General features: G+C 38.2%; 1 protein-coding gene across 3 annotated transcripts in view; it reads right to left on the reverse strand.

Annotated features, from left to right (window-relative positions):
- The window catches only part of LOC120535612 (protein LSM14 homolog A-like), a 93,757-nt gene that overhangs the window by 62,627 nt on the left and 7,004 nt on the right, over positions 1–24,126 (reverse strand). For all 3 annotated transcript variants that reach the window (XM_039763561.1, XM_039763562.1, XM_039763560.1), the window contains exon 2: positions 3,766–3,929. In XM_039763561.1, the coding sequence (XP_039619495.1) occupies positions 3,766–3,929 (164 nt within the window). The remainder of the gene's footprint in view (positions 1–3,765; positions 3,930–24,126) is intronic.

A 24,126-nucleotide genomic window follows, 5' to 3' on the forward strand; every position in this document is an offset into this window, starting at 1 on the left:
TTAGATTAGACATCCTACCTTTTATCATTGCAGAACAGTTTAAATACCTCGGGATAAACATCACAAGCAAACATAAAGCTCTTATCAGCAAAACTTGCATAGATGTTCAACCCTTCATCTCACTCTAGCCGGAAGAATTAACATTGTTAAGATGAATATTATTCCTAAGTTTCTTTTATTTCAAAACATTCTAATATACATCAATAAATCATTTTTAAGCAAAGAGATTCAACAATAACCTCATTTATTTGGAACTCAAAACATCCACATATCCAAAGAGCGACCCTACAAAGACCAAAGGCAGAAGGTGGCATGGCTCTGCCTAACTTTGTTTTATTACTGGGCAGCAAACATACAAGCTATAAAAACCTGTACACAAATAGATGAACATACACAGGCCTGGTCCGCAATAGAAGTAAAATCCAATAAACACACGTTATCGGCAATATACTGATAACCCAATTGTGCTTCACTCACTCAGAATATGGAACCAATGTACAAAGCATTTCAAGAAGGAGAAGCTTTTATCTGTGGCACCTCTGCAAGAGAACCACCTCTTTCAACCCTCGCAAACATATGTAGTTTTTAATATCTGGAAAATATTTGGGATTAACTTGCTTAGAGATCTTTATATAGACAACATCTTAGCATCCTATGAACAATTACATTCCAGCTACACATTTCTTTAACTATCTTCAAATTAGGAACTTTGTTAAGCAGAACCTGCCCAATTTTCCTCATCTTGCACCCTCATCCATGCTGGAAAAAATATTGCTCAAGTTCAAGGACTTGCACGCTATCTCTGCAATATACAAAATTATTTTACAGTCCATCCCTTTCTAAGATCCAAGAGGGAAAAAGATCTCTTAATCAATATATCAGAAAAGGAGTGGAAAATAGCAATGCAGATAATTCACTCGAGCCCCATATGCGCTAAGCATACAATTATTCAACTCAAAATTATAGATCGAGCACATCTGTCTCACCTAAAACACTCCAAAATGTTTCCAGGGCAGGATCCAACCTGTGAAAGCTGCAATCAAGTCCAAGCCCCACTGGGTCACATGCTATGGTCCTGCACCAAATTAACATCATTCTGGACCAAAATTTTGAACTACCTTTCAGACAGCCTTGGTGTCACAATCCCTCCTACCCCATTAACAGCTGTGTTTGGGGTTCTTCCAGATGGGTTTAAAGTGGAGGACGACAAACTGTGATTGCATTCACTACACTTCTGGCACGCAGACTTATCTTGCTAAACTGGAAGAATCCTAACTCTCCTCTTTTAAGTCAGTGGGAAACCGAGGTTTCATACTATCCAAAATTGGAAAAAAATCAAATACTTAGAGGATCTGTACAGATTTTTTTTTCATAACATAGCAGGATTGAATCAATATTATTTTAAAATAAACTTTTAAAGCACAAAGGAGCAATTATTTCTGCATTTCTTTTTCTTCTCCATTCATCTCTATTGGCTTATCAAACGCCTCAATTTAGGTATGTTTACAAGCTTTAAGCTTTACCCCATTGGCCGTGCTCTCTCTCAGGGGTGGGGGTCGACTTGTTCTGAATCCTACTTTTTGTAAAAATTTATTGATTTGTATAGAATGATTACAATAAATAATAATAATAATAAAAAAAAAAGTTACACTAAGGGTGCTAGGTAAAAAATAAAAACATTTGTTTTCCTATTGACAGCATCAGACTGAACATCTAGACAGACTATAAACTTTATATGACTGGACTTGTGGGTCTTAAAGACTAATTATAGATCATGCAAAGGGACATTTCAAAGTAGACAGTCATGCAGCTACAAGATCCCTTGACAGTGTAATACGAACAGTACAGTTGAGTGCTACTCCTTCACTGGACAATCTATATATCTACAGCTAAATAAATAAAGTCAGGCACACCATTACATACCATTGAGCTTCTATCAATCAACTACTCTTTTTTATTATTAAATCAATTGATTCAATCATTATCTATATACAAAATTTTATAAATAGGCTCCACAAAGAACTGGTAAGCATAGACTGAGGAAGGACAGAAGTCTACATGTCAAGTTAAAAGCAAATAGCACTATTGGAGGCGACATACCCTTTATGGCTAAAAACATTGACACTTGGGAAGCAGGGAGTGATGAGAGACCCACAGAATTCTAGAGGGCAGGCAAGCCTTAAGTTGTCCAACGCTACGCAAGCACTGTATTGTTCATACTTGCTTGTGAACTTTACATAAATATGGATGATTCCACCAGGTGACAGTGCGAGATATTATCATGGTGAGAACAAGTTCGGCTTTTCTATGTTATGAATTGCCTGATGCTGTTGTGGGGAGGAAAATAACAAAAAAGAGACAGCACAGAAGATGGAATGCGAGACCTTTGAATTGTATTGTCTCATTATGTTGGGAATATGCAACAACTGAATATAAAAGCGCCATAAATGCATTTATTTGTATGTCGGCATTTTGCTTCACCAGATCAAACGTTGAAGCTTGCACATCAATCCGAGACGATCCTCAAAGCAGCCGTTTGTCACATTTGGATAGTAAACAGAGACTCTGACGTCACGTTGCAACTAAAACACTGTCCCGCCCTCCCCCACCCCCGACTTTCTGCTTGTACTGCAATTCTCACACGTGTCATGTTAATTTCTGAGGATGTGCTCAGAGGATGCGTCAAATGAACACAGGGAACGTGTGGCAGCCATGATGCATGAGCATACGTGTTCTAAGCGTGAAGTATAAACAAGCTCTAACAGAAAAACAACAAAGCCACATATAACTAGTAGAATACTGACAAATGTCCAAGCCAAAAGAGCACAACAGTAGGGATAGTGTTGAATTTTTAGTGATATAAAACCAAGTTGTCCTATCCTACACATATGATCCTCTTCAGCCCAGGGATGCAGACACAACTAAGTGCAAATATTACACTTAACAATAAAATTCTTACATGTATCCTCAGAACAGCTGACACTAACACCAACAAAAATACACAATGTTTAAGTTTCAATATTTCTTACAATATTTGTTTTTATGACCGACTGTTCAGTAGCATTCTGATTTGTGGAAAGAAACTGTTTCTAAAGTTACTGGTACAAATGCCATATGGCAGGAATGAGAAAAGCAACTGTACAAGACATAGTTCTTTAGTACCTGGAACCATTATATAGAACTGTTGCCTTCTATCCCTAGTACAAAAAGAAAGACTAGTGACCCCAGGAAATGATGCCAGTGCTAGGCTTGAAATGACTCCTAGAGGTTATACAAATCTATATCCATGTCAGAAGAAATATGAAATGTGGAGTCGGGTGGAGACTAACTGCAGCTTAGCTTTTGACAGGAGGAGTGGTCATATGCGAGTAAGAGAGCTAGATGTGGGGGTGTTGGAGGGGGGTATAACTGACTCAAAACGCAGTGTTATGGTATATTTTAGCAAAGCTGGCAATTCAATCCACATTAGACATGTGATCAGAACCTGTTAAGATAAGCCCAAAGAGACATTTTGAGTTCCGTTTCATTCTGTTTATGTGGTACTTTTGAATCTTCTTTTGTTTAAGCCTCACTACTATTTATGTTGTATAACACACATTTATTATATATCATGGTCTTCCTGGTGTTTTACACTGCAAAGCAATCAGAATAAATTAAAAAAAAAAAAAAATTATGCTTGTGCTTTCTCAATTTAAAGTGATTTGGAATGGGAATGTAAAGTGTCTAAGCAGTACCCTTTGAAGAAAAAAAAAATGTGCTGCTCACCTGTACAATTGCTGGATCCTGTGGGAGTGAACACTGAGGTTTTGGCGGTTCACAAACTGTGAGATCTTTGATATCACTTCCTCGGAAAATGATATATTCAAATACTTCATCTCGAGGAGGAATGGGTCTGTCTGTTGGTCGGTCCTCAGTACCAAATGAGCGAACTACATGGGGGACGAAAAAAACACATCATCATGATTATAAAGTGCTACACATAATCAGAAAACCTAAGAGACATGGTAGGGTTACACAAAATATACCACTGAGAACAATGTCAGTGGCTAAAATATAACTTTATCCCAAAAATGGGGATCTCTCACCCATATGTATTGTTCAACGCAATAAAATCATGAATGGTAAAAGAGAAGAATCTTAGTTGCCGAGGCCTGAAAATGTTATATTTTGATATAATTTTAGCTAACATTAAATTTCCTAGCTATTATATGTGACTTAACTCAAATATTAATTACGGAATGACAACATCCTTGGTATCCAACAGCTGAAAAGGATTACAAAAAACAGTTTGATTAAGGAAACTGATTGGGACATTAATCTGGCATGATTCTTGCTCTTGATCTATATGAACTGTTATTTTCAACTTATTCAATAAAAATATTTAAAATAATTTGCTGAAAATATTTAACTGCAATAGATACAAAGTTTTAATATGAATGACTTTCCTGCATCCTAGCAACAAAATTCTGCGCCTGAAGTTTGCAAATGAACATCTAAGCAATCCTGATGCAATCTGGACACAAGTTCTTTGGACTGATACAGTGCAGAGAAACTCAAAAGTTAAAATTCAGAAAAGTGCACAATGCCAGAAATAAAAAAAAGTGGTCAGATAGCAAAGTCACTGTAAAAAGAAGAGGAGTCGCCCACCGTCTGAGTGCCATATGTAAGTGTATTAAGCTACAGAGAGGAGAGAAAAAAAAAAAAAAAGGTCAAAATGTCCACTTCAATCTCGTAGTTTATTTGGTCTTTAAAGTAGAATGTTGTCATAAACTTAACCTTAAGATCAATGTTTAATTTACTAGAGTTTCTCAGATCCCATCATAATTAAAGTTATGTTAAAAGCTTCATAATGAATGTGTTCAAAATGCACTGTGTGTGAATCACTACGTGCTTAAATGAGCTTTCTCTTATACCGACAGGACACAGAATACATTACATTAATGATATTACAGCTCTCTGAACAATTACAATACTAGGATATATACTCTATTATCATTTTTATGATGTAATTCATTAAAGCATGTATTAAACAAATGGCGCAGTGGTAGATATGAGCTGGCACTCCATCCAAAAGCTGTTCCTGTCTCTTTCAAACATACTGACCCCCAAATCCCGTCATTCCTTTTCTAAGTAACCAATCGTCATACAATAAAGTTCAGTAATAAATGTCAAGCCATCTGTAAGCTTAGAACGCAGATTCTTCAAAACCTTTAAGGAACATTGAAATATCTTCATAGTACATGTTTAATTATTCCATCCATCTGTCCATCTGTCCATCCAGGTTCACACCAATCCCAGCAAGCATACAGTGTTAAGACCAAACCTGAACGAAGCACCAGGTCATCGCTACCACTGCGTGAACACATTTAATTACTAACAGTATACATTATTTAAACAAAGTTAATAATTTATCTGTATAATGTAATATACATACTTTAATGTCGATTAGAAGCCAGTCATCATCATCTGTAAATATGCACTCTCTTCTACTGAGTTGAATTCCTTTATTATTACTGTATGGTACAATTAGATTCAATATGCAAATACTCCATAAACTTATTTTGCTATAAAATGATAAATACTAATTATAAAACAACAACAATGACAATATGATAAAAACAATGAAAAATACACAATATGAAAGCATAGGCTCAATATAGTACAGATAGTGCAAATGGTTCATAAAGTGGCTCTGGTTGTGCAATATTACAATTGTAGTGTAAGTTTACAAAGAGGTAAATGTACTTGTAAGTACAAACAGTTCTTTCGGTAGCACTTGGACTGATTGAGTGCGTTTATGGGATGAAACGGTGTCTAAGCTACAAGGTTCGTGCAGGAAAGGTTCTGAAGCATTTGCTGTATAGGAGAAGTTCAAATGGACTGTGCGTATGCATAAAGTGGTGCACTGAAAGTAACAACGCTAAAGCAACTGTGGTATTTGGAATAGTTTAGCCATTCCGTGGACCATTATATTGTTACAGGAGGATTACAATCAGATGCCTTAAATTTATAAACGATATGCGGTTATTTTCAGTGTATTTGATAAAGCTGCATCAGGGATGTGAATCTAAACAATAAAGAGAAACACAGGAACAGCAGCACTGCTTTGATGCTGGATGCCTCCATTTTACAAAACCAAGCCGAAAACTTGGGATCGAGCTGGCGGTAGAATGTGTGTGGCTTTACGCCAAGCTTAGTTTTTATACGCACCACACACACCTTTTATACATGAGACTCCTGGTGATGTCTATAAATAGCAGATTTCAGTCATTGCTTGCAAGTGATATGCAACAAAGTACTACATATGACTGCTTTAATATACATACCATTACTTTGATCCCAAAAATTACGGTGCCCTAAAATGGGGGAACCATGTATAGCAAGTGTAATTTGTATATAGTGTTACAGAAATATAGGCAAGCACCCTTAAATTAAAGTCTGCAATGTGCACCTTAACCACGACCCAATTATGTGATTTATAATATTAAATAGTGGAGCAGAGAGGTAAATCAAGGAAATGGGTGTCATTGTACCAACAATTATGGAGGTCACTGTATTCAGACTTGGGTTTAACGATTCTGGGCATTATATGTATACATTTTGGTACATTTTTTTTTTTTAATACTTATTATAGTAACTGTATCACACACGTTAAAAACTTGTTTTCAGTGCAGAGAAACCAAATCAGGGCTACAAGACCCACACAACATTGTCATAAGTAGGGGGGGAAAAAACTGGTTCATTAGGATCTAGGCTCCTTTTCACAGCCGATTTTATGGGTCACTGTCCTAAGGAGGCTCATGAAGAATTCAGGTATGTAAGAATGTGTAAGCATACGTTTAATATGTCACTGTGCTCTATGCTATATGAAAAACTGATTTTGTTTCTCAAGAAAATTTATTTTGTTTCTCATATATGGTACAGCAGATACAGTTAGATTAAGCACTGCCAAGCAAGCAATATGACAAAAAGACAGACAAAGACATAAGACAGTGTGCAGTCAGACTGAACCACTGTAACCATGGGATTTCTATCTGTTAAATCAGCATGGAATTGTATCCATATTTAAGCATCATTGCCTTCTTTGGAAATGCATGTCATCTGAAATGGGCTCTTCACATTTAGAAAGAGTATAAAACCTTGCAACATTGCTTGGCACACCTTTGAAGCCAACGAACGGATGGAAGACATCACTACCTGTTCCCGAGAATGATTTCCACATCTGCAATGACGACACCGACAAACTCCACTCCTAGGGCCCCCGCTCCCAACCAGGTCTTGTCACTGGCTTCATTAGTCTTTGTACTATCTGCAGTGTGAGCCGACATTCAACAAACGTATTTCTCCTGTATGATTATTATTTCTCGTGTATGACTAGGGAGCAGTATTGTCTTTTATGTTATGTTTTATGTTACATCTATATTGATTTGGGTTAAGTAACACGCCTCCATCACAAAAAAACTCATTCCCATGGAGTGAGCGCCCCCTGCTGGGCAAAGTAAGACAGTGACAGGGTGAGAATAGACAAAGTACAAAAGAGCGGAAATGTCAAAGGCAGTCTTTTTTTTTTTTTTTGAGGTTTAGCTGCATGGTAATGTTAATATCTTGGCATTCATAATAGAAAGGCTGTCGTTACCTGTAGATTCACTAAGAAAAGTTGTTCCTGTGTGGCTTACTGGATAGTCATAGCTTCAAATCAGGGTCTGCAATCTGTCTACTTTTTTCTCCTTTACTAATTCAGTAACATATTAATAAAGGTGGCCTGAATACTTTTAATTACACCTCATTGTTTTAGAAATTGTGTGTCAAACTGACAGCCACAGAAGACAGAGACTCATTTTAGAACACTGCATGTGTGATTTTTAGTAAGTAAGGATTTTAAAGCATTCTAAGAACTCGTAATTCTTATTTTCCTTTTTGTTTTCCATTTACTTCAATATGAAGGTTTTAGCATTAAACAACACTCCAGGGTCTCTGAAGAGTGAAAGGGAGAGCATCAAATGCAAAATGATACTTTCGGGGCACCAGAAAAGTGTTTAGAAAAACTGCTCCAAGTACACTTGGATACAAGTATACAAAAAACTACTAAATAAGATAACCATTCAAAATTCTTAACTGGCTGATTGCTGAAATGCAAACACAGATCTGCAAAAAATATTACAGCTTTGTAATGTGTGTCTGAAGTAACTGAATGCCAGAATTAGTTCAGGTAAAACTGTAGTTTTGCAACTGAATGTCAGCTTTTTTTTAAATAAATTCAAATTATATTCAACTAGTGACATTCTGCCAGCCCTAATATGCACCAAATGAATATGCATGTGAATGTACACTTTGTTTTTTTATGTGTAACAAATTGCACAAATCCTTGTGTTGTGTGTGCACATCTGTACATTGTTTCCTGGAAAGGAAGTTGCTATCCCAACAGCGTGTTTACACCATTAACAAAATGGAAGCTGCACACAGCAGTCATTCATCAGATTCAGCTGACCTTTGTGTGTGTGTGTGTGTATATATATCTATCTATACTTCTATATCGCTGTTCAGTGCCATTTCTTTATCTATAAAAACGTCCTTTAACCTTGTCAGACCAGTGTACAGGTTAGAATGTTGTTTGCTGCTTTGGCATTACTGCCTGTCGCACCTCCGCCAGTGCTCTTGGGTCAGCTAGAGGCTGCCATTTACAGCAGTTTTACCCCCTACTCCAGCACATCTCCTAACAGGGGAGCAGTGGCGCAGTTAGGAACCTCCAGTGGGTGCCTTCAGAGGGGTGTTCACCCCCCAAATGTTCTCCAATCTTCAAAGCCACAGCTAGTAGCAGGCTCTCTGTTTACACTTCCAGTTACTATACAGATTTCCATAAGTTTGACACCATCTGGTCTGCACCATGTAGCAGTTAAACTACTACAGCTTTGCTAACAAAGCCCCCGTATCCGATCTTTATGGCCTTCCAGCCAGCATCCATTGCACTCTGCTGCCAACTCTGTGTACCTGAAAGGTTTTCTTTTATGGGTTGCCATCATGTCCTCTTACTCATGGTAGGTTGTACCTTGAGGAACCTTTCCACTTCAGACCACATAATATCTGGCTGAAGAGTGGTTGGTACGATCTCTTTCAGGAAGTCCAACAGCCTTCCAGGTCCACCAGCATCTGCCATGCTTTGTCTAGTCTGAGAACAGTGTCTCTCCTCTGTGCTGGTGCTTGTGACATACTGCACAACATTCTTCAATTATTTGGATAAACTGACATTTTTTTTTTTATTGTCAACGTGCCAAACACAACCTTTAATAGAGGCTCAAATCACAAAGAACCATATTGTTTTTATAACTACAATGCACTACATGAACGTCTGGGGGCAGTATCGTTTGTTATTGTTTATCAAGACTGCACACAGTCCTACCAACGAAGAAAGAACATCTGAGGAGAAGAAGAATGTAGAGAAAAATAAACGTGGTTGCAATGGCGAGTCAGATTGAGAAGGGGGAAGGAGATGGAAAAAATTGAGACACAAACTTCCTAAAGTGTGGGAGCACTTCACCGAAAAAGAAAAAAAAAAGCTGAATGCAGATTATGTAAAGTGGAGCTTTCTTTAAATGGCAGCACCACCGTGATGCATGAGCATCTGAAACGCAAGCATCCTTGAGCTGTGATGCCGCCGTCTCTTGAGAATTTATGCTGCTGTTAGTTAGTTAGGGTCAGATAAGGAGGGGAGGGAGAGCGTGAACAAGACAGAAAAAAGTGAAAAAAGCAAACTTTTACAATTAAATTTACACCCGATCTGTTTGTTTTCAAATAATATTGCATTAGTGCGATGATGTTTTCTGATTGGTACTATTCAGGTCGTACAATGAATTCTTCGAAATGTCATATATATTTGTCCTTTTCTTTTTTTCCCCCGGCTTGTCAACAAGCTTGACCTAGTGGCAATCAAAGCATATATACTGTGCAAGGCATGTACGGGATCCACTAAGAAAAGAGCGTTCTTGGCTCACCTTGCAGAAGAACATTCTTGTCCTGGAGTCCTATGTAGACTGGACATAATCATGTGGTGCGGGGGGAAGTCGGGGACATGGCCACTGATAACAACTGAAATAAGGTACGCGAATGAATATGAATAATGTTATATTCGTGCCAAAATGATTTCAAAAATGTACTATAAGGTCATAAAATGAATAATTACAAATATCATATGTATCTGTTTTTTGTCAGTGCAGCTTTGACATCACAGGCCATGAGCTAAATACTAATTCAGCGTAAGCAGGAACACTCAATAAAATTGAATAAAAAAAAAAAATGAAGTGATAAAAAAAAAAAAAAATCAAGGAATGAGATACAAATAAAGCAGATTCGCCATTGTGTGTGTGTCAGCTTTTATCCATCCAGATCAGAGAATTTCCAGTTCGATTGTCTCAAAACACCACTCACATCTACAGTTATTCCCAGTGTCAGATAAAAAGTAACAGCGTCAGATCCCCGAGGGGTGGTAGTATGTATCGTGACTGTTACTGAGCGAATAAAAGTGAAGAAAAAAAAAAAGAAAAGTAACTTTTACAAGTACTATACATTTAACACAGTGGCTGTTACAGACACAAATCAAATGTGTTTATTGTAGAATATTAACAATAAGAGCAGCACACTACTCAAAATGGTAAATATACAAGGTAGTGAGGATCGAACCAGGGGACTCTTGATTATAAGTCAGCAATTCCTACCGCTGCTCCATGGAAGCTACTGTAGCGTCCTTGAGCCTTTTGTGAAATTGTTTATTTGATCTTTGCACATTATATAGTTAGTAAAATGAAAAAAACATTTCAGTTTTAACAATGTATTTTTTAGTTAAGTTAAATGCAATTGTTTGTTTAAAGACTATATGCACTTTAGTTTGTATTGTTTAATGTATTTCAATTTTATTGTGATGGTCACACAAATATAAAAACATCTGATTGTTTTCAAATTCATATGTTTCACTGGTTATTTTTATTTATTATCTATATATATATAAAATTCACTAAGGCAAGACAACCATGAAAAGCACGGCGGAAGGGGCGTGGATTCACTAAGCCGCCGACAAGTGAGACACCTATGGCGCACACAGGAAGGAGCCACGCCCACCAACTCCAAGACCATTGGATAGGACGACAACTAGCAGGGCCACGCCCACCAACTCGGACGCGACGACACAGAAAAAATGGCGTCATTTATGTTCGTCTGTCGTAGAGGCCACATGCAGTGCAGGTCAGGTTAATGTCATGTACCTCCGAGCTACGTTGACTGTTCATAGAGGCATGTTTCTCGCGGAGGTGAATCACCATATGCAGCGTGTGAAACGGTTTGCAAGGGGTATCCCATGGGATCCTTAAAACAATCCTTTAAAACTGAGGTTAAAGCACAATGACCAATAAAAACCAATAAGCCCTGTGCCTCTGTTTCATTACCGTCTCACCTGCTCAATGCAGACCCTTCAACAGTCGAGACGCTCGGTCAGCAGCTGACCTTCTCTGTGCCTGACCGGTTCACACAGAGGCAGCGCAAGAGAAAGCCGAGACAGACAGAGGCACACACACAGGCAGCTGGTGGACGGCTCTCCGTGAGTTTCTCTGTGAGCATTCTCGGTGTGTATGCTTCGAGAATGAGGCTGGACGCGGCTTGAGACCGGGCACATGAGCAGGCAGTGTGTATGCTTCGAGTGCAAGGGTGGATGCAACAGGACCATCTAGGAAAAATCATGTCGCGGATGTGATTTGCTGTATGCAGTGTGTAAAACAGTTTGTTTGTCGCAGATGTGAATCACTGTATGCGGCATGTAGAACAGTTTGGGAGGGGTGTCCCTGCGTCTTTCCAGAAGTGTTCAACCATCAATAAATAATTATGCAGCGTTTGTTATGCCACGGGTTCACTAATGTGTTGTATTTTGCTCTCTCCAGAGTTCCATCTTTTCATTCACTTACTGTTGTATTCTCAAACTAACCTGTTTTAGACAACTGTGTCTTTCCAGAAGTGTTTACCATTCAATAAATAATTATGCACGAGATTGAGCGTGTGTCTAGGCATGGGTAAGCCGTTGAACCCCATTCGGGCTGCAAACCGTGGAATTGCCACTAAGTGCGACTCATACGCTCCCACTGTTTTCGTCCCTACCCTTTGTACACACCCCCCTCCCACACGTTGACTGTAAATAGAGGCATGTTTCTCGCGGAGGTGAATCGCCATATGCAGCGTGTAAAACTGTTTGCGAGTGGTATCCCATGGGATCATTAAAACATTCCTTTACAACTGAGGTTAAAACACAATGAAGTGAGCAGTCTTTAAAAAAACGAGTTTTCGGTTAGGACGCACAACTGCGTGCAGCTTAGCAAACTGTTTTACACGCTACATACAGCAAATCGCATCCGCGACAAACATGCGTCTTCTTAGATGCTCCTGCACTTTGTACACACCCCCCTCCCACCTCGCTACTACCGTGGTCGGGTGTCTTGGTGGATTATACATATATAGAAAGGCAGCCAAAGAGGATTGACAGATTGATAGCTCTTTCTCAATTCTGTGGGTGGTGGTGGTGCATGGCAGTTCTTAGTTGGTGGAGCGATTTGGCTGGTTATTTCCGAAAACGAATTAGACTCCCGCCTGCCAAATAGTTATACGACCCAACAGCGGTCGGCGTCCAAGTTCTTAGAGGAACAAGTGGCTTTCAGCCACGTGAGATTGAGCATTAACAGGTCTGTGATGCACTTGTATGTCCGGTACTGCACGCGCGCTACACTGAATGGATCAACATGTGTCTACCCGGCGCGGGGAGGTGTAGGTAAGCCGTTGAACCCCATTCGTGATGGAGACCGTGGCTTGCAATTGTTCCCCATGAACGAGAAATTCCCAGTACGTGCGGGTCATACGCTCGCACTGATTACGTCCCTACCCTTTGTAAAACCCCATGTTCGTGTGACTTGGTGGATTATATATAAAAAAGCAGCCGGAAACGCAAAGAGCAATGAAAATTCAATGTGGAAACCGACTGAGGCGGTGTTTGGAAAATTAATAGTCAACGTGACTCACAGGTGCGTGTGGACTGTACACAGACGAAAGCGACTCAGGTAGGGAGTTGGGGGCGGGCACATAAGCGGGCAGTGCATACTGAACGAGCCATTCAACCCGTCCTTCGCTTTGGAAGGAGAAGGCGCGACGGCGCTCCTCCGGTTTTCAGTCACGAACAATTGTATGTTGGTTCATAGCGTGCATTGTTGCAATGTTACTTTTCTTGGTGGTTTATTAAATTACGGATTTTTCAAATGTTTATTTTTTCCTCTGTGCTTAAAAATCATTTAAAAAGCAGCCTGATGCGGGTTGGCTAGTTAATTTTAATTGTGTTAATGCAGAGACATTAGGGTGACATTCACAGGCTGACAGATGAGATGAGGTAAGACATGCACTGGAGCGAGAACAGGATGTGCAACCACAGGTCGCAGGCATCAAAATAGTCAGGCATGAAATAATGGTGACTAATCTATACTAATAAAAGGCAAAGCCCTCACTGACTCACTCACACACTGACTCACTCACTAATTCTCCAACTTCCTGTGTAGGTAGAAGTCTGAAATTTGGCAGGCTCATTCCTTACAGCTTACTTACAAAAGTTGGGCAGGTTTCATTTCGAAATTCTACGCGTAATGGTCATAACTGGAACCTATTTGTTCGTCCATATATTATAATAGACTTCTGCTCGATGCCCGTGGGAGGCGGAGTTATAAGGTCGTCCGTCAGCGGCAATCCAATAGAAACACTGCCACTAAATATTCACGGGTGAAGGACTGTGCTTATGCAGAAGAAGATGAGATGGTCAGGGTGGTGTCTGGCACAAACTCGGCAAAACTGCGAGAGAAACTTTAAAGTGCTGGGTCTTATCTAACATTAAATACAGCCGTGGACATCGCACGAGATGGCACCAGCACAGCTGGGAACCTTCGATGCATGTAAACCGAGCCGCTCACGTGAAATGAATCAGTGCACAGACAAAAGGCAACGGTTCCTAAGAGTGCTGAACAAAAACCGAATTACACAATTGAGAAGGCAGGAAAAAAATATGAAGAGCCTGATACATACAAGCATATTCATAAGTGCAGCTACTGCGGAAACAAAACAAACGGTGGAAAAAGTCAATTTCCTATTAAAGGAAGACAGTGTAAAAAAAACCGTGCATGCAGTGTGTCACGTCTCAGATAAAGAGGAAGACGAGCGGTTTATTGATGCAGTAAGAAACAAATCGATGAATGAAACCTGTTATCTTTACAACGATTGACAACCACGGAATGTAACTTGAACACAACACATCCTACAAATACGAACCTGATTGAAAGAAATAATGATAATCAAATCCTTGATGACAGCAACACTCATAACACTCACAAAACAGTTACTGTATATTGACAATCATGTTAAGTTATTTTTAAAATGTTCCCTTTTCTTTTTCATAACTTCTTTAACAGACTACTCCGTGATATATATATATATATATATATATATATATATATATATATATATATATATATATATATATATATATATATATATATATATATATATATATACACACTAATAAAAGGCAAAGCCCTCACTCACTCACTCACAAATTCTCCAACTTCCCGTGTAGGTAGAAGGCTGAAATTTGGCAGGCTCATTCCTTACAGCTTACTTACAAAAGTTGGGCAGGTTTCATTTGAAATTCTACGCGACGTCGATAGCGATCGACAGCGTCCGCCATGTTGAACTTTCTTATTTATGGCCCCATCTTCACGAAATTTGGTAGGTGGCTTCCGCGCTAACCAAAACCGATGTACGTACTTATTTTGGTGGTATGACCCCACTGTCGGCCACCATATTGAATTTTCCAACTGTCACTAATTCTCCAACTTCCCGTGTAGGTAGAAGGCTGAAATTTGGCAGGCTTATTCCTTACAGCTTACTTACAAAAGTTAAGCAGGTTTCATTTCGAAATTCTACGCGTAACGGTCATAACAGTCAACAGCGTCCGCTATGTTGAACTTTCTTATTTATGGCCCCATCTTCACGAAATTTGGTAGGTGGCTTCCCTGCGCTAACCGAAACCAATGTACGTACTTATTTTGGTGGTATGACGCCACTGTCAGCCGCCATATTGAACTTTCCAACATCACTAATTCTCCAACTGCATGCATACATACATACATGCATACATACATACATACATGCATGCATACATACATACATGCATACATATCCGGATCTACATACTCTCAAATAGACAAACCACACGCCGTGGCGCAATGGTAGAGGCTTCGCCTCTAGCGCCGACGTCCAGGTTTGATTCGAAGGGTGCACTGCGTATGTACGCGTGCTTCCCGATTTATTTTACCCTCGCATCCCCTTGGTTTGAGACGTATGAAAAAATATGCGGTTAACGCAGAAAGACAGATCACCAATTGAAGCTTGATGAATAATGGATACTTAATTCGCCATCAATGATTGTTTTGGTAAAGTCATACTCGGTGTATTCATTAGATGAACGGTAAAAAAAGAGCGAGGGGAAGGTGACTTATTGAGGCACGCAGGCAAAGCCACAATAGCACGCGGGCTCGATGCGCGTCAAGTCGATGTGAATTGCGCGATCACATTCGAAAAAATATATCTTTCAAGTTCTATTTAGTCGACACAAATATCTTTGGTTGGAATGTAAGGTGAATTTACTCTTTACATTTGTAAGGTGAAGAAAAATTTATGCAACGATGCCTACATTTAACTTACATTCCTACCAAAGATATTTCTGTCGACTAAATAAAAATTCCTTCTATGTAAAATTTAAATAAAGCTTGAACAGATACGATAGTTCATATCATCCACGCAGACTTGCACATAAGAGCCGGAGTCATCCGTTTTAACAAACAGCGTATTGCACTGATACGAAATAGCCTGCCCATTTAATTATTTAGGAATGGATAAATAAAGATTTTGTACAAATAATGTTTTTCATTTTTCTTCCTTGATGGATTCTGGCATATATGTGTATGTGTATGTGTATATGTATGTATGTATGTATGTATGTATACAGTAATCCCTCGCTATATCGCGCTTTGACTTTCGCGGTTTCGCTCTATCGCGGATTTTATATGAAAGCACAACTAAATATATAACGCAGATTTTTCGCTGCTTCGCGGGTTCTGCGGACAATGTGTCTTTTTACTTCCTTGTACATGCTTCCTCAGTTGGTTTGCCCAGTTGATTTCATACAAGGAACGCTATTGGCGGATGACTGAGAAGCTAACCAATCAGAGCACGCAGTTAAGTTCCTGCTTGCTGAATGCAGTGTTAACCAGGAAGTCTCGTCTCGCTCATTCAGCATCAGCGTGTTTCGCTGTGTAAAGAGTTGTGCTCTTTTGTGTTTATCTTTGTGCATAGTCAAGCCCTTCATTATGGCTCCAAAACGATCTGCTACTGCTTCAGGGGCCGTGCCCAAGCGCAAAGCGGAAGATGTTAGCGATTGCGAAAAGGTAAGCGTTTTGGAATTGTTGAAGGCTATGATTCTTTTTATTTAAAAGTAGGAAAGGAATATAAGATCTACGGCCGCAGTGTCCTTTTAACCAGGGTGCAAAACGAGTTGTAAGTGGATATAATAAGGCAGTAGTCTGGATGGAATCTGCTTTAGGGATTTGGATTGAAGACTGCCAGAAGAAGAACAACGGCAGTGCTACACAATCGCCTGAAGTGGCTCCTTTAAGGGCTGTAACGCTCTCCTTTGTTGTGCAGTAAAATTAAACTCATTGTTATCGGACAAGTCATCGTGTCATTGTTGGTAAGTAACCATAATTAATTTTCTACTTACAGTACTTAGTACATATGCGTCGTTTAGTGTCACTGTACACACATTTACTGTATACTATTTTTGTTGCATTGTACGTATTTATTGCTGGTGGCATGTCTATCGTAATGGCTGTAACATGTGATATCGGAGACACTCAATATCTTTAAAATAATATTTAGGTTTTACTATATATAAACAGTGTGTTTATATACATAATTTCAATGAATCTTACCTAATATCTAAGAGAATACAAAGAGATTATGCTGTATAACTCTGCGGGGAATATTTATAAACAGTGTGGGAGAGTTTATATAGGCTTAAAATATCTAAAAATAACCATAGAAACATATGGTTTCTACTTCGCGGATTTTCACCTATCGCGGGGGTCTGGAACGCAACCCGCGATCGAGGAGGGATTACTGTATATGTATGTATGTGTATATGTATGTGTGTATGTATACATACATACATACATACTAATAAAAGGCTTAAATTTGGCAGGCTTATTCATTACAGCTTACTTACAAAAGTTGGGCAGGTTTCATTTCGAAATTCTACGCCTAATGGTCATAACTGGAAGGTATTTTTCTCCATTAACTGTAATGGAGTTGAGCTGGAAAGACGTGGGGGGAGTTTAGTGTGACATCATCCGCCTCCCCGTAATCACGTGAACTGACTGTCAGCGCGTGCGTAGAAAACCAGGAAGACCTCCAAAAAGCTCTTATGAAAACATGCATTATATAATTGAGAAGGCAGCGAAACAATAAGCAGCGAGCGAGTGACATTTACTACCATATTCATGAGTGCTGCTACCTCGGAAAGAAAGCAAGGTGTAAACCTAAACTTTAAATGAAGTTCATAGACAGGCTACCGCTGGCGTTTCACATGCCCACAGGTAATGCGGGATACAAGTTTAATGAGAGGGCGGGATATAAGCGAGAATTTTGATCACTTTGTAACCAAGTTAAAATTGTAGGTGAAGGGTGTGCTTATGCAAATTCGAGACTGCGTTTGTGGGGGATTGACAGTTAAGGCGGGTGGGGGAGTCTCGTCATCATCTCCCCTCCCATTCATCTCATTTCGCTCTGAGCTGAGCTCCTGGCTAACGCCGTCTTCCGAAGCAACTTCGTCAGACTACCACCAAATATTCACAGAAAAATCCACAAGTTAATACACACGCTGTCACAGTTTCTCCACACTGAATCCTGCAGGCACTACTTACAAAAGGTCACATTGACAATCGTGTTACGTTATTTTTAAAATCTTTCCTTTTCTTAGCACAAGCACAGCTGAGAAGCTTCGATGCATGTATTCCATAACAGCGTTAAAAATAATGCATTTAATCACACTTTGCATTACAAGCAAAGGGGAGCTTTTGTCAATGCATGATTTCCTGGTATACCGATTACATTGATCAGCGCATCCCGATTCATTTTACCCTCGCACCACCTTAGTTTGAGAAGAAGTATGAAAAAATATGGAGGTTAACACAGAAAAACAGATCACCAATTTAAGCTTTATGAATTATCGTACATGTATATGTATATGTATATGAATGACCTCCAAAGAGCGCTGAGACTTTTGATATCATGAACGTGTCTGCAAAAACTGGGGTCTCCGGCCCAGCAAAAGTCGAGCAGCCAGCGCGCGTTTCATAGCTGTGCCGGCCTTTGAGACGCTGACTGCGCTTCTGCCTTAAGCCAAAGTGAGCACTTTTAATTATTTTCATCCTCCCCCTGCGCTATAGCCCAGACAAATGCAAACACGGGACCCCTTTTCTACACCACGGCAAAATAATATTAAGGCGACTCACACTTTCTTTTGCACGTATACGATTATGAGGTCCTCAGCTCGGATTATGAAGACACGCAAACGAGTGGAGGACTGACAGTGCTATCACAGCCGATTAATGGCGGGGCGTCTCACCAGTCTACAGACCCACGCGACTGTCCCAAAAGGCGATCATAACGTCAGCGAACACATCTCTCTATACTATATAAAAGAAAAAGGCAACTTTCCTTTCTTTACACCTTTTTTCCTTTTATCCCAAACCAAAGCCTCTCTCTCTTAACACTGCAGAGGACACAAAACTAATTTTCTTTAAATGCCTGTAAGGCACATTACCAGAGGCACAAATTAGAACATTCACATAGAAAATGTAATTTCAATGTACCTGTACTTCTTAAAACGTTAATGTTTTACTGTTTAATAACTTATAGACTATAATTTATTATTTTTCCCTTGCAGTCAGTGACCAAACCTATACACAAACATATAGACACATACAAACATACACACATGTGTATGTATATATATATATATATATATATATATATATATATATATATATATATACACACACATATATATAATGTGTGTGTGTGTGTATAGATAGATAGATATATCTATATATGTATATATCTATCTAGAGATAGAGATATATATATATATATATATAGAGATATATAGATATAGATATATAGAGATATATAGATATAGATATATAGATAGATATATAGATAGATATATAGATATATATATAGATATATATATAGATATATGTGTGTATTTCTGATGCAGCTACCGAAAACAACTTGGCGCTGCGCCAAATACACAAAACAATTACTCTGACAATCATGTTACATTATTTTTAAAATGTTTCCTTTTCTTTTTCATAACTTCTTTAACACATGACATCGCTGCGAAGCGCGGGTATTCTGCTAGTATATACATATATGACAGCAGCACTCATCACTCACAACAGTGACAAAACAATTACATCGACAATCATGTTACGTTATTTTCAAAATGTTTCCTTTTCTTTTTCATTACTTCTTTAACACACTACTTCTCCGCTGCGAAGCACGGGTATTTGCTAGTCTATACTAATAAAAGGCAAAGCCCTCACTGACTCACTCACTCAACACCAATTCTCCAACTTCCCGTGTATGTAGCAGGCTTAAATTTGGCAGGCTTATTCCTTACAGCTTACTTACAAAAGTTAAGCAGGTTTGATTTTGAAATTCTACACGTAACGGTTGACATCGTCCGCCATGTTGAACTTTCTTATTTATGGCCCCATCTTCACGAAATTTGGTAGGCGGCTTCCCTGCGCTAACTGAAACCGATGTACGTACTTATTTCGGTGGTATGACGCCACTGTTGGCCACCATATTAAACTTTCCAACGGTCTTTGTTACTTATGGGCCCATCTTCAAGAAATTTGGTACGCGGGTTCCCAACGCTAACCGAATCCTACTTACGTACATATATACGTACATAGCCTGCAGTTCGGTCACCGTGTGAGGCAGCGTTGGGTCCCCCATCACCACACCTCCCACGTTGTTGGCTGCCTGCCTATATAAGGCCATCCGTCGCTCCAGTCTCTTCATTCCCTTCCTTGCTTCGCCACGGGATTCATGTCTCCCTGCTGATAACTACAGCCTTTTTATTTAATCCACGGCTTCTCAGTTGTTTTATTGTTCGTTTATTACGATTATAGTAATTGTGTAGGTATTTTAGACTTATTTTACATTGTTCAGGTACCCATTTCCTTTAACGTTCCAACCGTACCCCCATTAACATGTCTATCGAGGTGATCACCATCGATCAAAGAACTGTCACTTACGGAGTGGTTTCCATGCCCGGATATGCCACCTACCTTTTCCATTCTCTGTGCTACATATTGCACTGACATATTAGGTCCACTCTTGATATCCAGAGCAACAGTGTGTCTTATGTATTGAATGACTGGGACAGGTTCAAGGTGTGGACTGATGACGGTACAGGAGATAATTATACTACACAGGAGCACTATAAGAGTGAAATGCTTAAGCCCTTCACCTATGGTTCTGCATGTGAGTTGATAGCTGCCCCTGAATTGTTCGATTGTCGCTTTCAAGTGTACCGAAAAGGCCAAATATTTTACACCTTTGGACAACCACCAATGCCTCTTAAAACATCTTAGATTCACAGGTGACGATTTGAGTAGTGGACACTTTGATGTTTATGAATGTTTAAGCTCTCAAAAGCTGGATGTAAAGCTATCTATGAAACCGGTTGTATGCTTACAATGCGTGTCAGATGCCGAATGTCACTTCAACACAAGTCCTGCAAATACTAACGTGATTATAACAAACCATGAAACTCAAACCAATTATGACAGCAGCAATCCAAGCTGTGAGATTTGAGACAAGATTACTTTTCATATGGCCAACTGTACGTTGCATGCTCAAGAGTAAGCTCAGCACACAGCTTGGTCATATTACCACCGGAGGGCCGAAATGACAATGTGATATACAAAGAGATCCATAACAAATAATTATTGGTATATTTTCCCTCAGTTTAAAAAGGTTTAATTTTCTTCTTCATAAAAATTTTAAGGCAGTACTTCGGCGCTGCGAAGCGCGGTATTTTGCTAGTCGAGAAATAAATTGAACGATTAGTCGACTACCAAAATAATTAATTGCAGCCCCAATACACAGTGCAACAGGGCAAAATTTGCAGACTGATAAACTATTGTTTTGAAATGAACTTATGTAATGATAAAACCTTTAATCACTTGCATTATCCTTTCATAACCAATATGTTATCTTAAGATTAAAGCAATTAACACTTCTGAATATATACTCCAAAACAAAAGACTTTAGCTTAATGACTTCAATGAAAGCAAGGAGTGTTGGTGGAATGGTGATCAATACCAACCATTCATCCATTTATTTTGCAAACAGCTTAGTACAACTTACGATTACACAGATTGGAGCATATCTTTGCAACACAAGAATCTGGAAAAAAAAAACCCTGTGTAGAACATACACACATAAGTAAGAGCAAACCGTTACCTTAAGTAATTCTGGACATTACGCATTAAATACTCATTAAGCATACAACTGCCAGCACGTACCTATAACTGCCTTCCAAAATGTTCAAGTTTTTTTTTTTTTTTACTTCTTTAAATAAAACTACTGTACATACTATTGCCTAGCAGAACTTTGTTTAGTGTACCATCAAAATATATCAAATATACCTGCTTCAATTAGTACATAAAAAAAAATTACAAATTCAACCCCAAAAGGTTATTAGAAGTGAAACTATTCACTACCTAAGTACATATCACCCTTAAAACAACACAGAAAGAATCCATTTTGGTTTCTTCGGTTGACTTCTCCAAGAATAGTCTTTAAATAGTCACTGACATCCCAGCACCTGCTTCAGCTTCGCCAAACACAATTCTATGAATTTTACTTTAATTTACTAAAAGATGTAATTGAATTACACTGAAGAAATAAGGGCATTTAGCAATGAAAAGAAAACTCCATGTTAATATACTGAATTAGGTTAAAAAAGAGAGAAGACTTAATTTAAATCTGAATGAGTGTATAGTGCAGATTACACTTTTACATACTTTTTTCATGTATTTGCCATATGAAAAACATTTTCCTATATTTAAAGCATCCTTTATTAAAATTATAGCTTTAAATACTTAATCTCACTATTATATAGAAATCTAACACTAATATTTGAAAATAATCAGTATATAAATAATTGGTCAATATTTAAATTATCCAGATTTTTATAGATTAAGCATCATACATGAAAACATCCATAGATTAAAACTGATTAATGTTTTACTGTTTTTACATTAACCAAAATATTACATATCAAAAGACATTATAAATTTACAAATAACATGACTGTATTAAAATGTGAACTGCTACCGACTTAAATATTTAACCTACATTTCCTGTTAAAGTAGCATGTGTTTTGACAGGAAGAACAGAAATAAATAAAAGCAAGTAAAATGCACATTTAATATTAAAAAGCAAAATGCTAATTAGAAACACAAAAAAGCAGGATTTACACAAAAAATGTAAATATAAGCTATTAAATAGAGGAAAATATACAATGTGCTATAAGTTCATGCTTTACACTGAATGACAATATAAATGGTGCACTCAGAAATGACCATAAAGTTGTAATTTATACCAGTGCCAATACTAAATTGTCAGTCATTTTCCCTCTTGTTAAATCCCCTTTTTCAAGAGGGTACATACCTTTTAAAGTACTGTTTTAATGTGTGCCAAAGTGGGCCTTGTCACAAGTTTGTGATTCTCTCTGGTTAAGTTCAAGTCTTGTACCTGATTTTGCAAAGACAAGTGCTAGTCCCAAACAATCCTCAATTAAACCAAACAGTTATGTGTTCTGTTTCCCAACAAAGATCAATTTCATTTTGATTAACATAATATTAGTTAAAAAAAAAGAAAATAGCCTGAAAAGATATCAATTTCAGCTTGTGCATTAACAAAAGTATATACAGTATACTTTAACATTAAATTATATTTTTTGTGTTCTATCAATACATAATATTTGAACCAACGTATTATGACAATCCAGGTATACAGTATGTAAAACATCTTGTGTCTTCCATTGCACTGACTATAATAATGAGAGAACTACAGTAAATATGTACACCGATCAGCTACATCATCAAAAAACCGATGACAGTAACTGACATCGATTATCTTGTTACAATTGCACCTGACAATGATGTGGGATATTAGGCAGCATGTGAACAGTTAGTTATTGAAGATATGTTGGAGAACAGGAAAAATGCTCAAGCTTAAGAATGTGAGCGACTTTGACTAGGGACAAATTTTAATAGCATGTCTTGTAGGGAGTTCCCAGTACTAGAAAACTGTAGCAGAAAAGAAATGCAGCAATATGGAATCTCTCTATGGTGGAGTGACATACTTAGCAATCAACAACAACCAAGGATAAACAATTATTGGCAGAGAAATTCAGAACAGTATAAAAAAAAATCACTATGAAAACACCCACAACTTCTGCAGTACAGGGCTAAAGATAAAACAATCTACTGTTTACACAAATTTTCAAAAGCACATGATAAATGCCACTGCAAGTTACTCATTTGTCATGGTACAGTATACAAAAGGCTGCAAGTAAAAAAAGATATTCAAGTTTGGGTTTTTATATAGGCTGTTTGATTGTGCTGTCACCTCCATAAATAAAATGCTCCTCTGACAACATAAGCATCAAATTGACCCTGCACAACTGATACCAGCTAATCTGAATAATGGCACACAACATAACTATACATTATTTTATTTCCATAGGTTTTGTGGGTACAATTTTCAATAATCCATTCTTATTCCACTCATTGCAAAAGAATCAAGCTTTTGGATGTTGAGTATCAACTATAGAACTTCCCTTTAAGTTTGCATTTTACCAAAATCATAATGCACTGTAAACCTTAAATATAATAAAATCACTTTCAGCTAATCGGA

The sequence above is a fragment of the Polypterus senegalus genome, chromosome 9, assembly GCF_016835505.1.
Source record: "Polypterus senegalus isolate Bchr_013 chromosome 9, ASM1683550v1, whole genome shotgun sequence".
NCBI lineage: Eukaryota > Metazoa > Chordata > Cladistia > Polypteriformes > Polypteridae > Polypterus > Polypterus senegalus.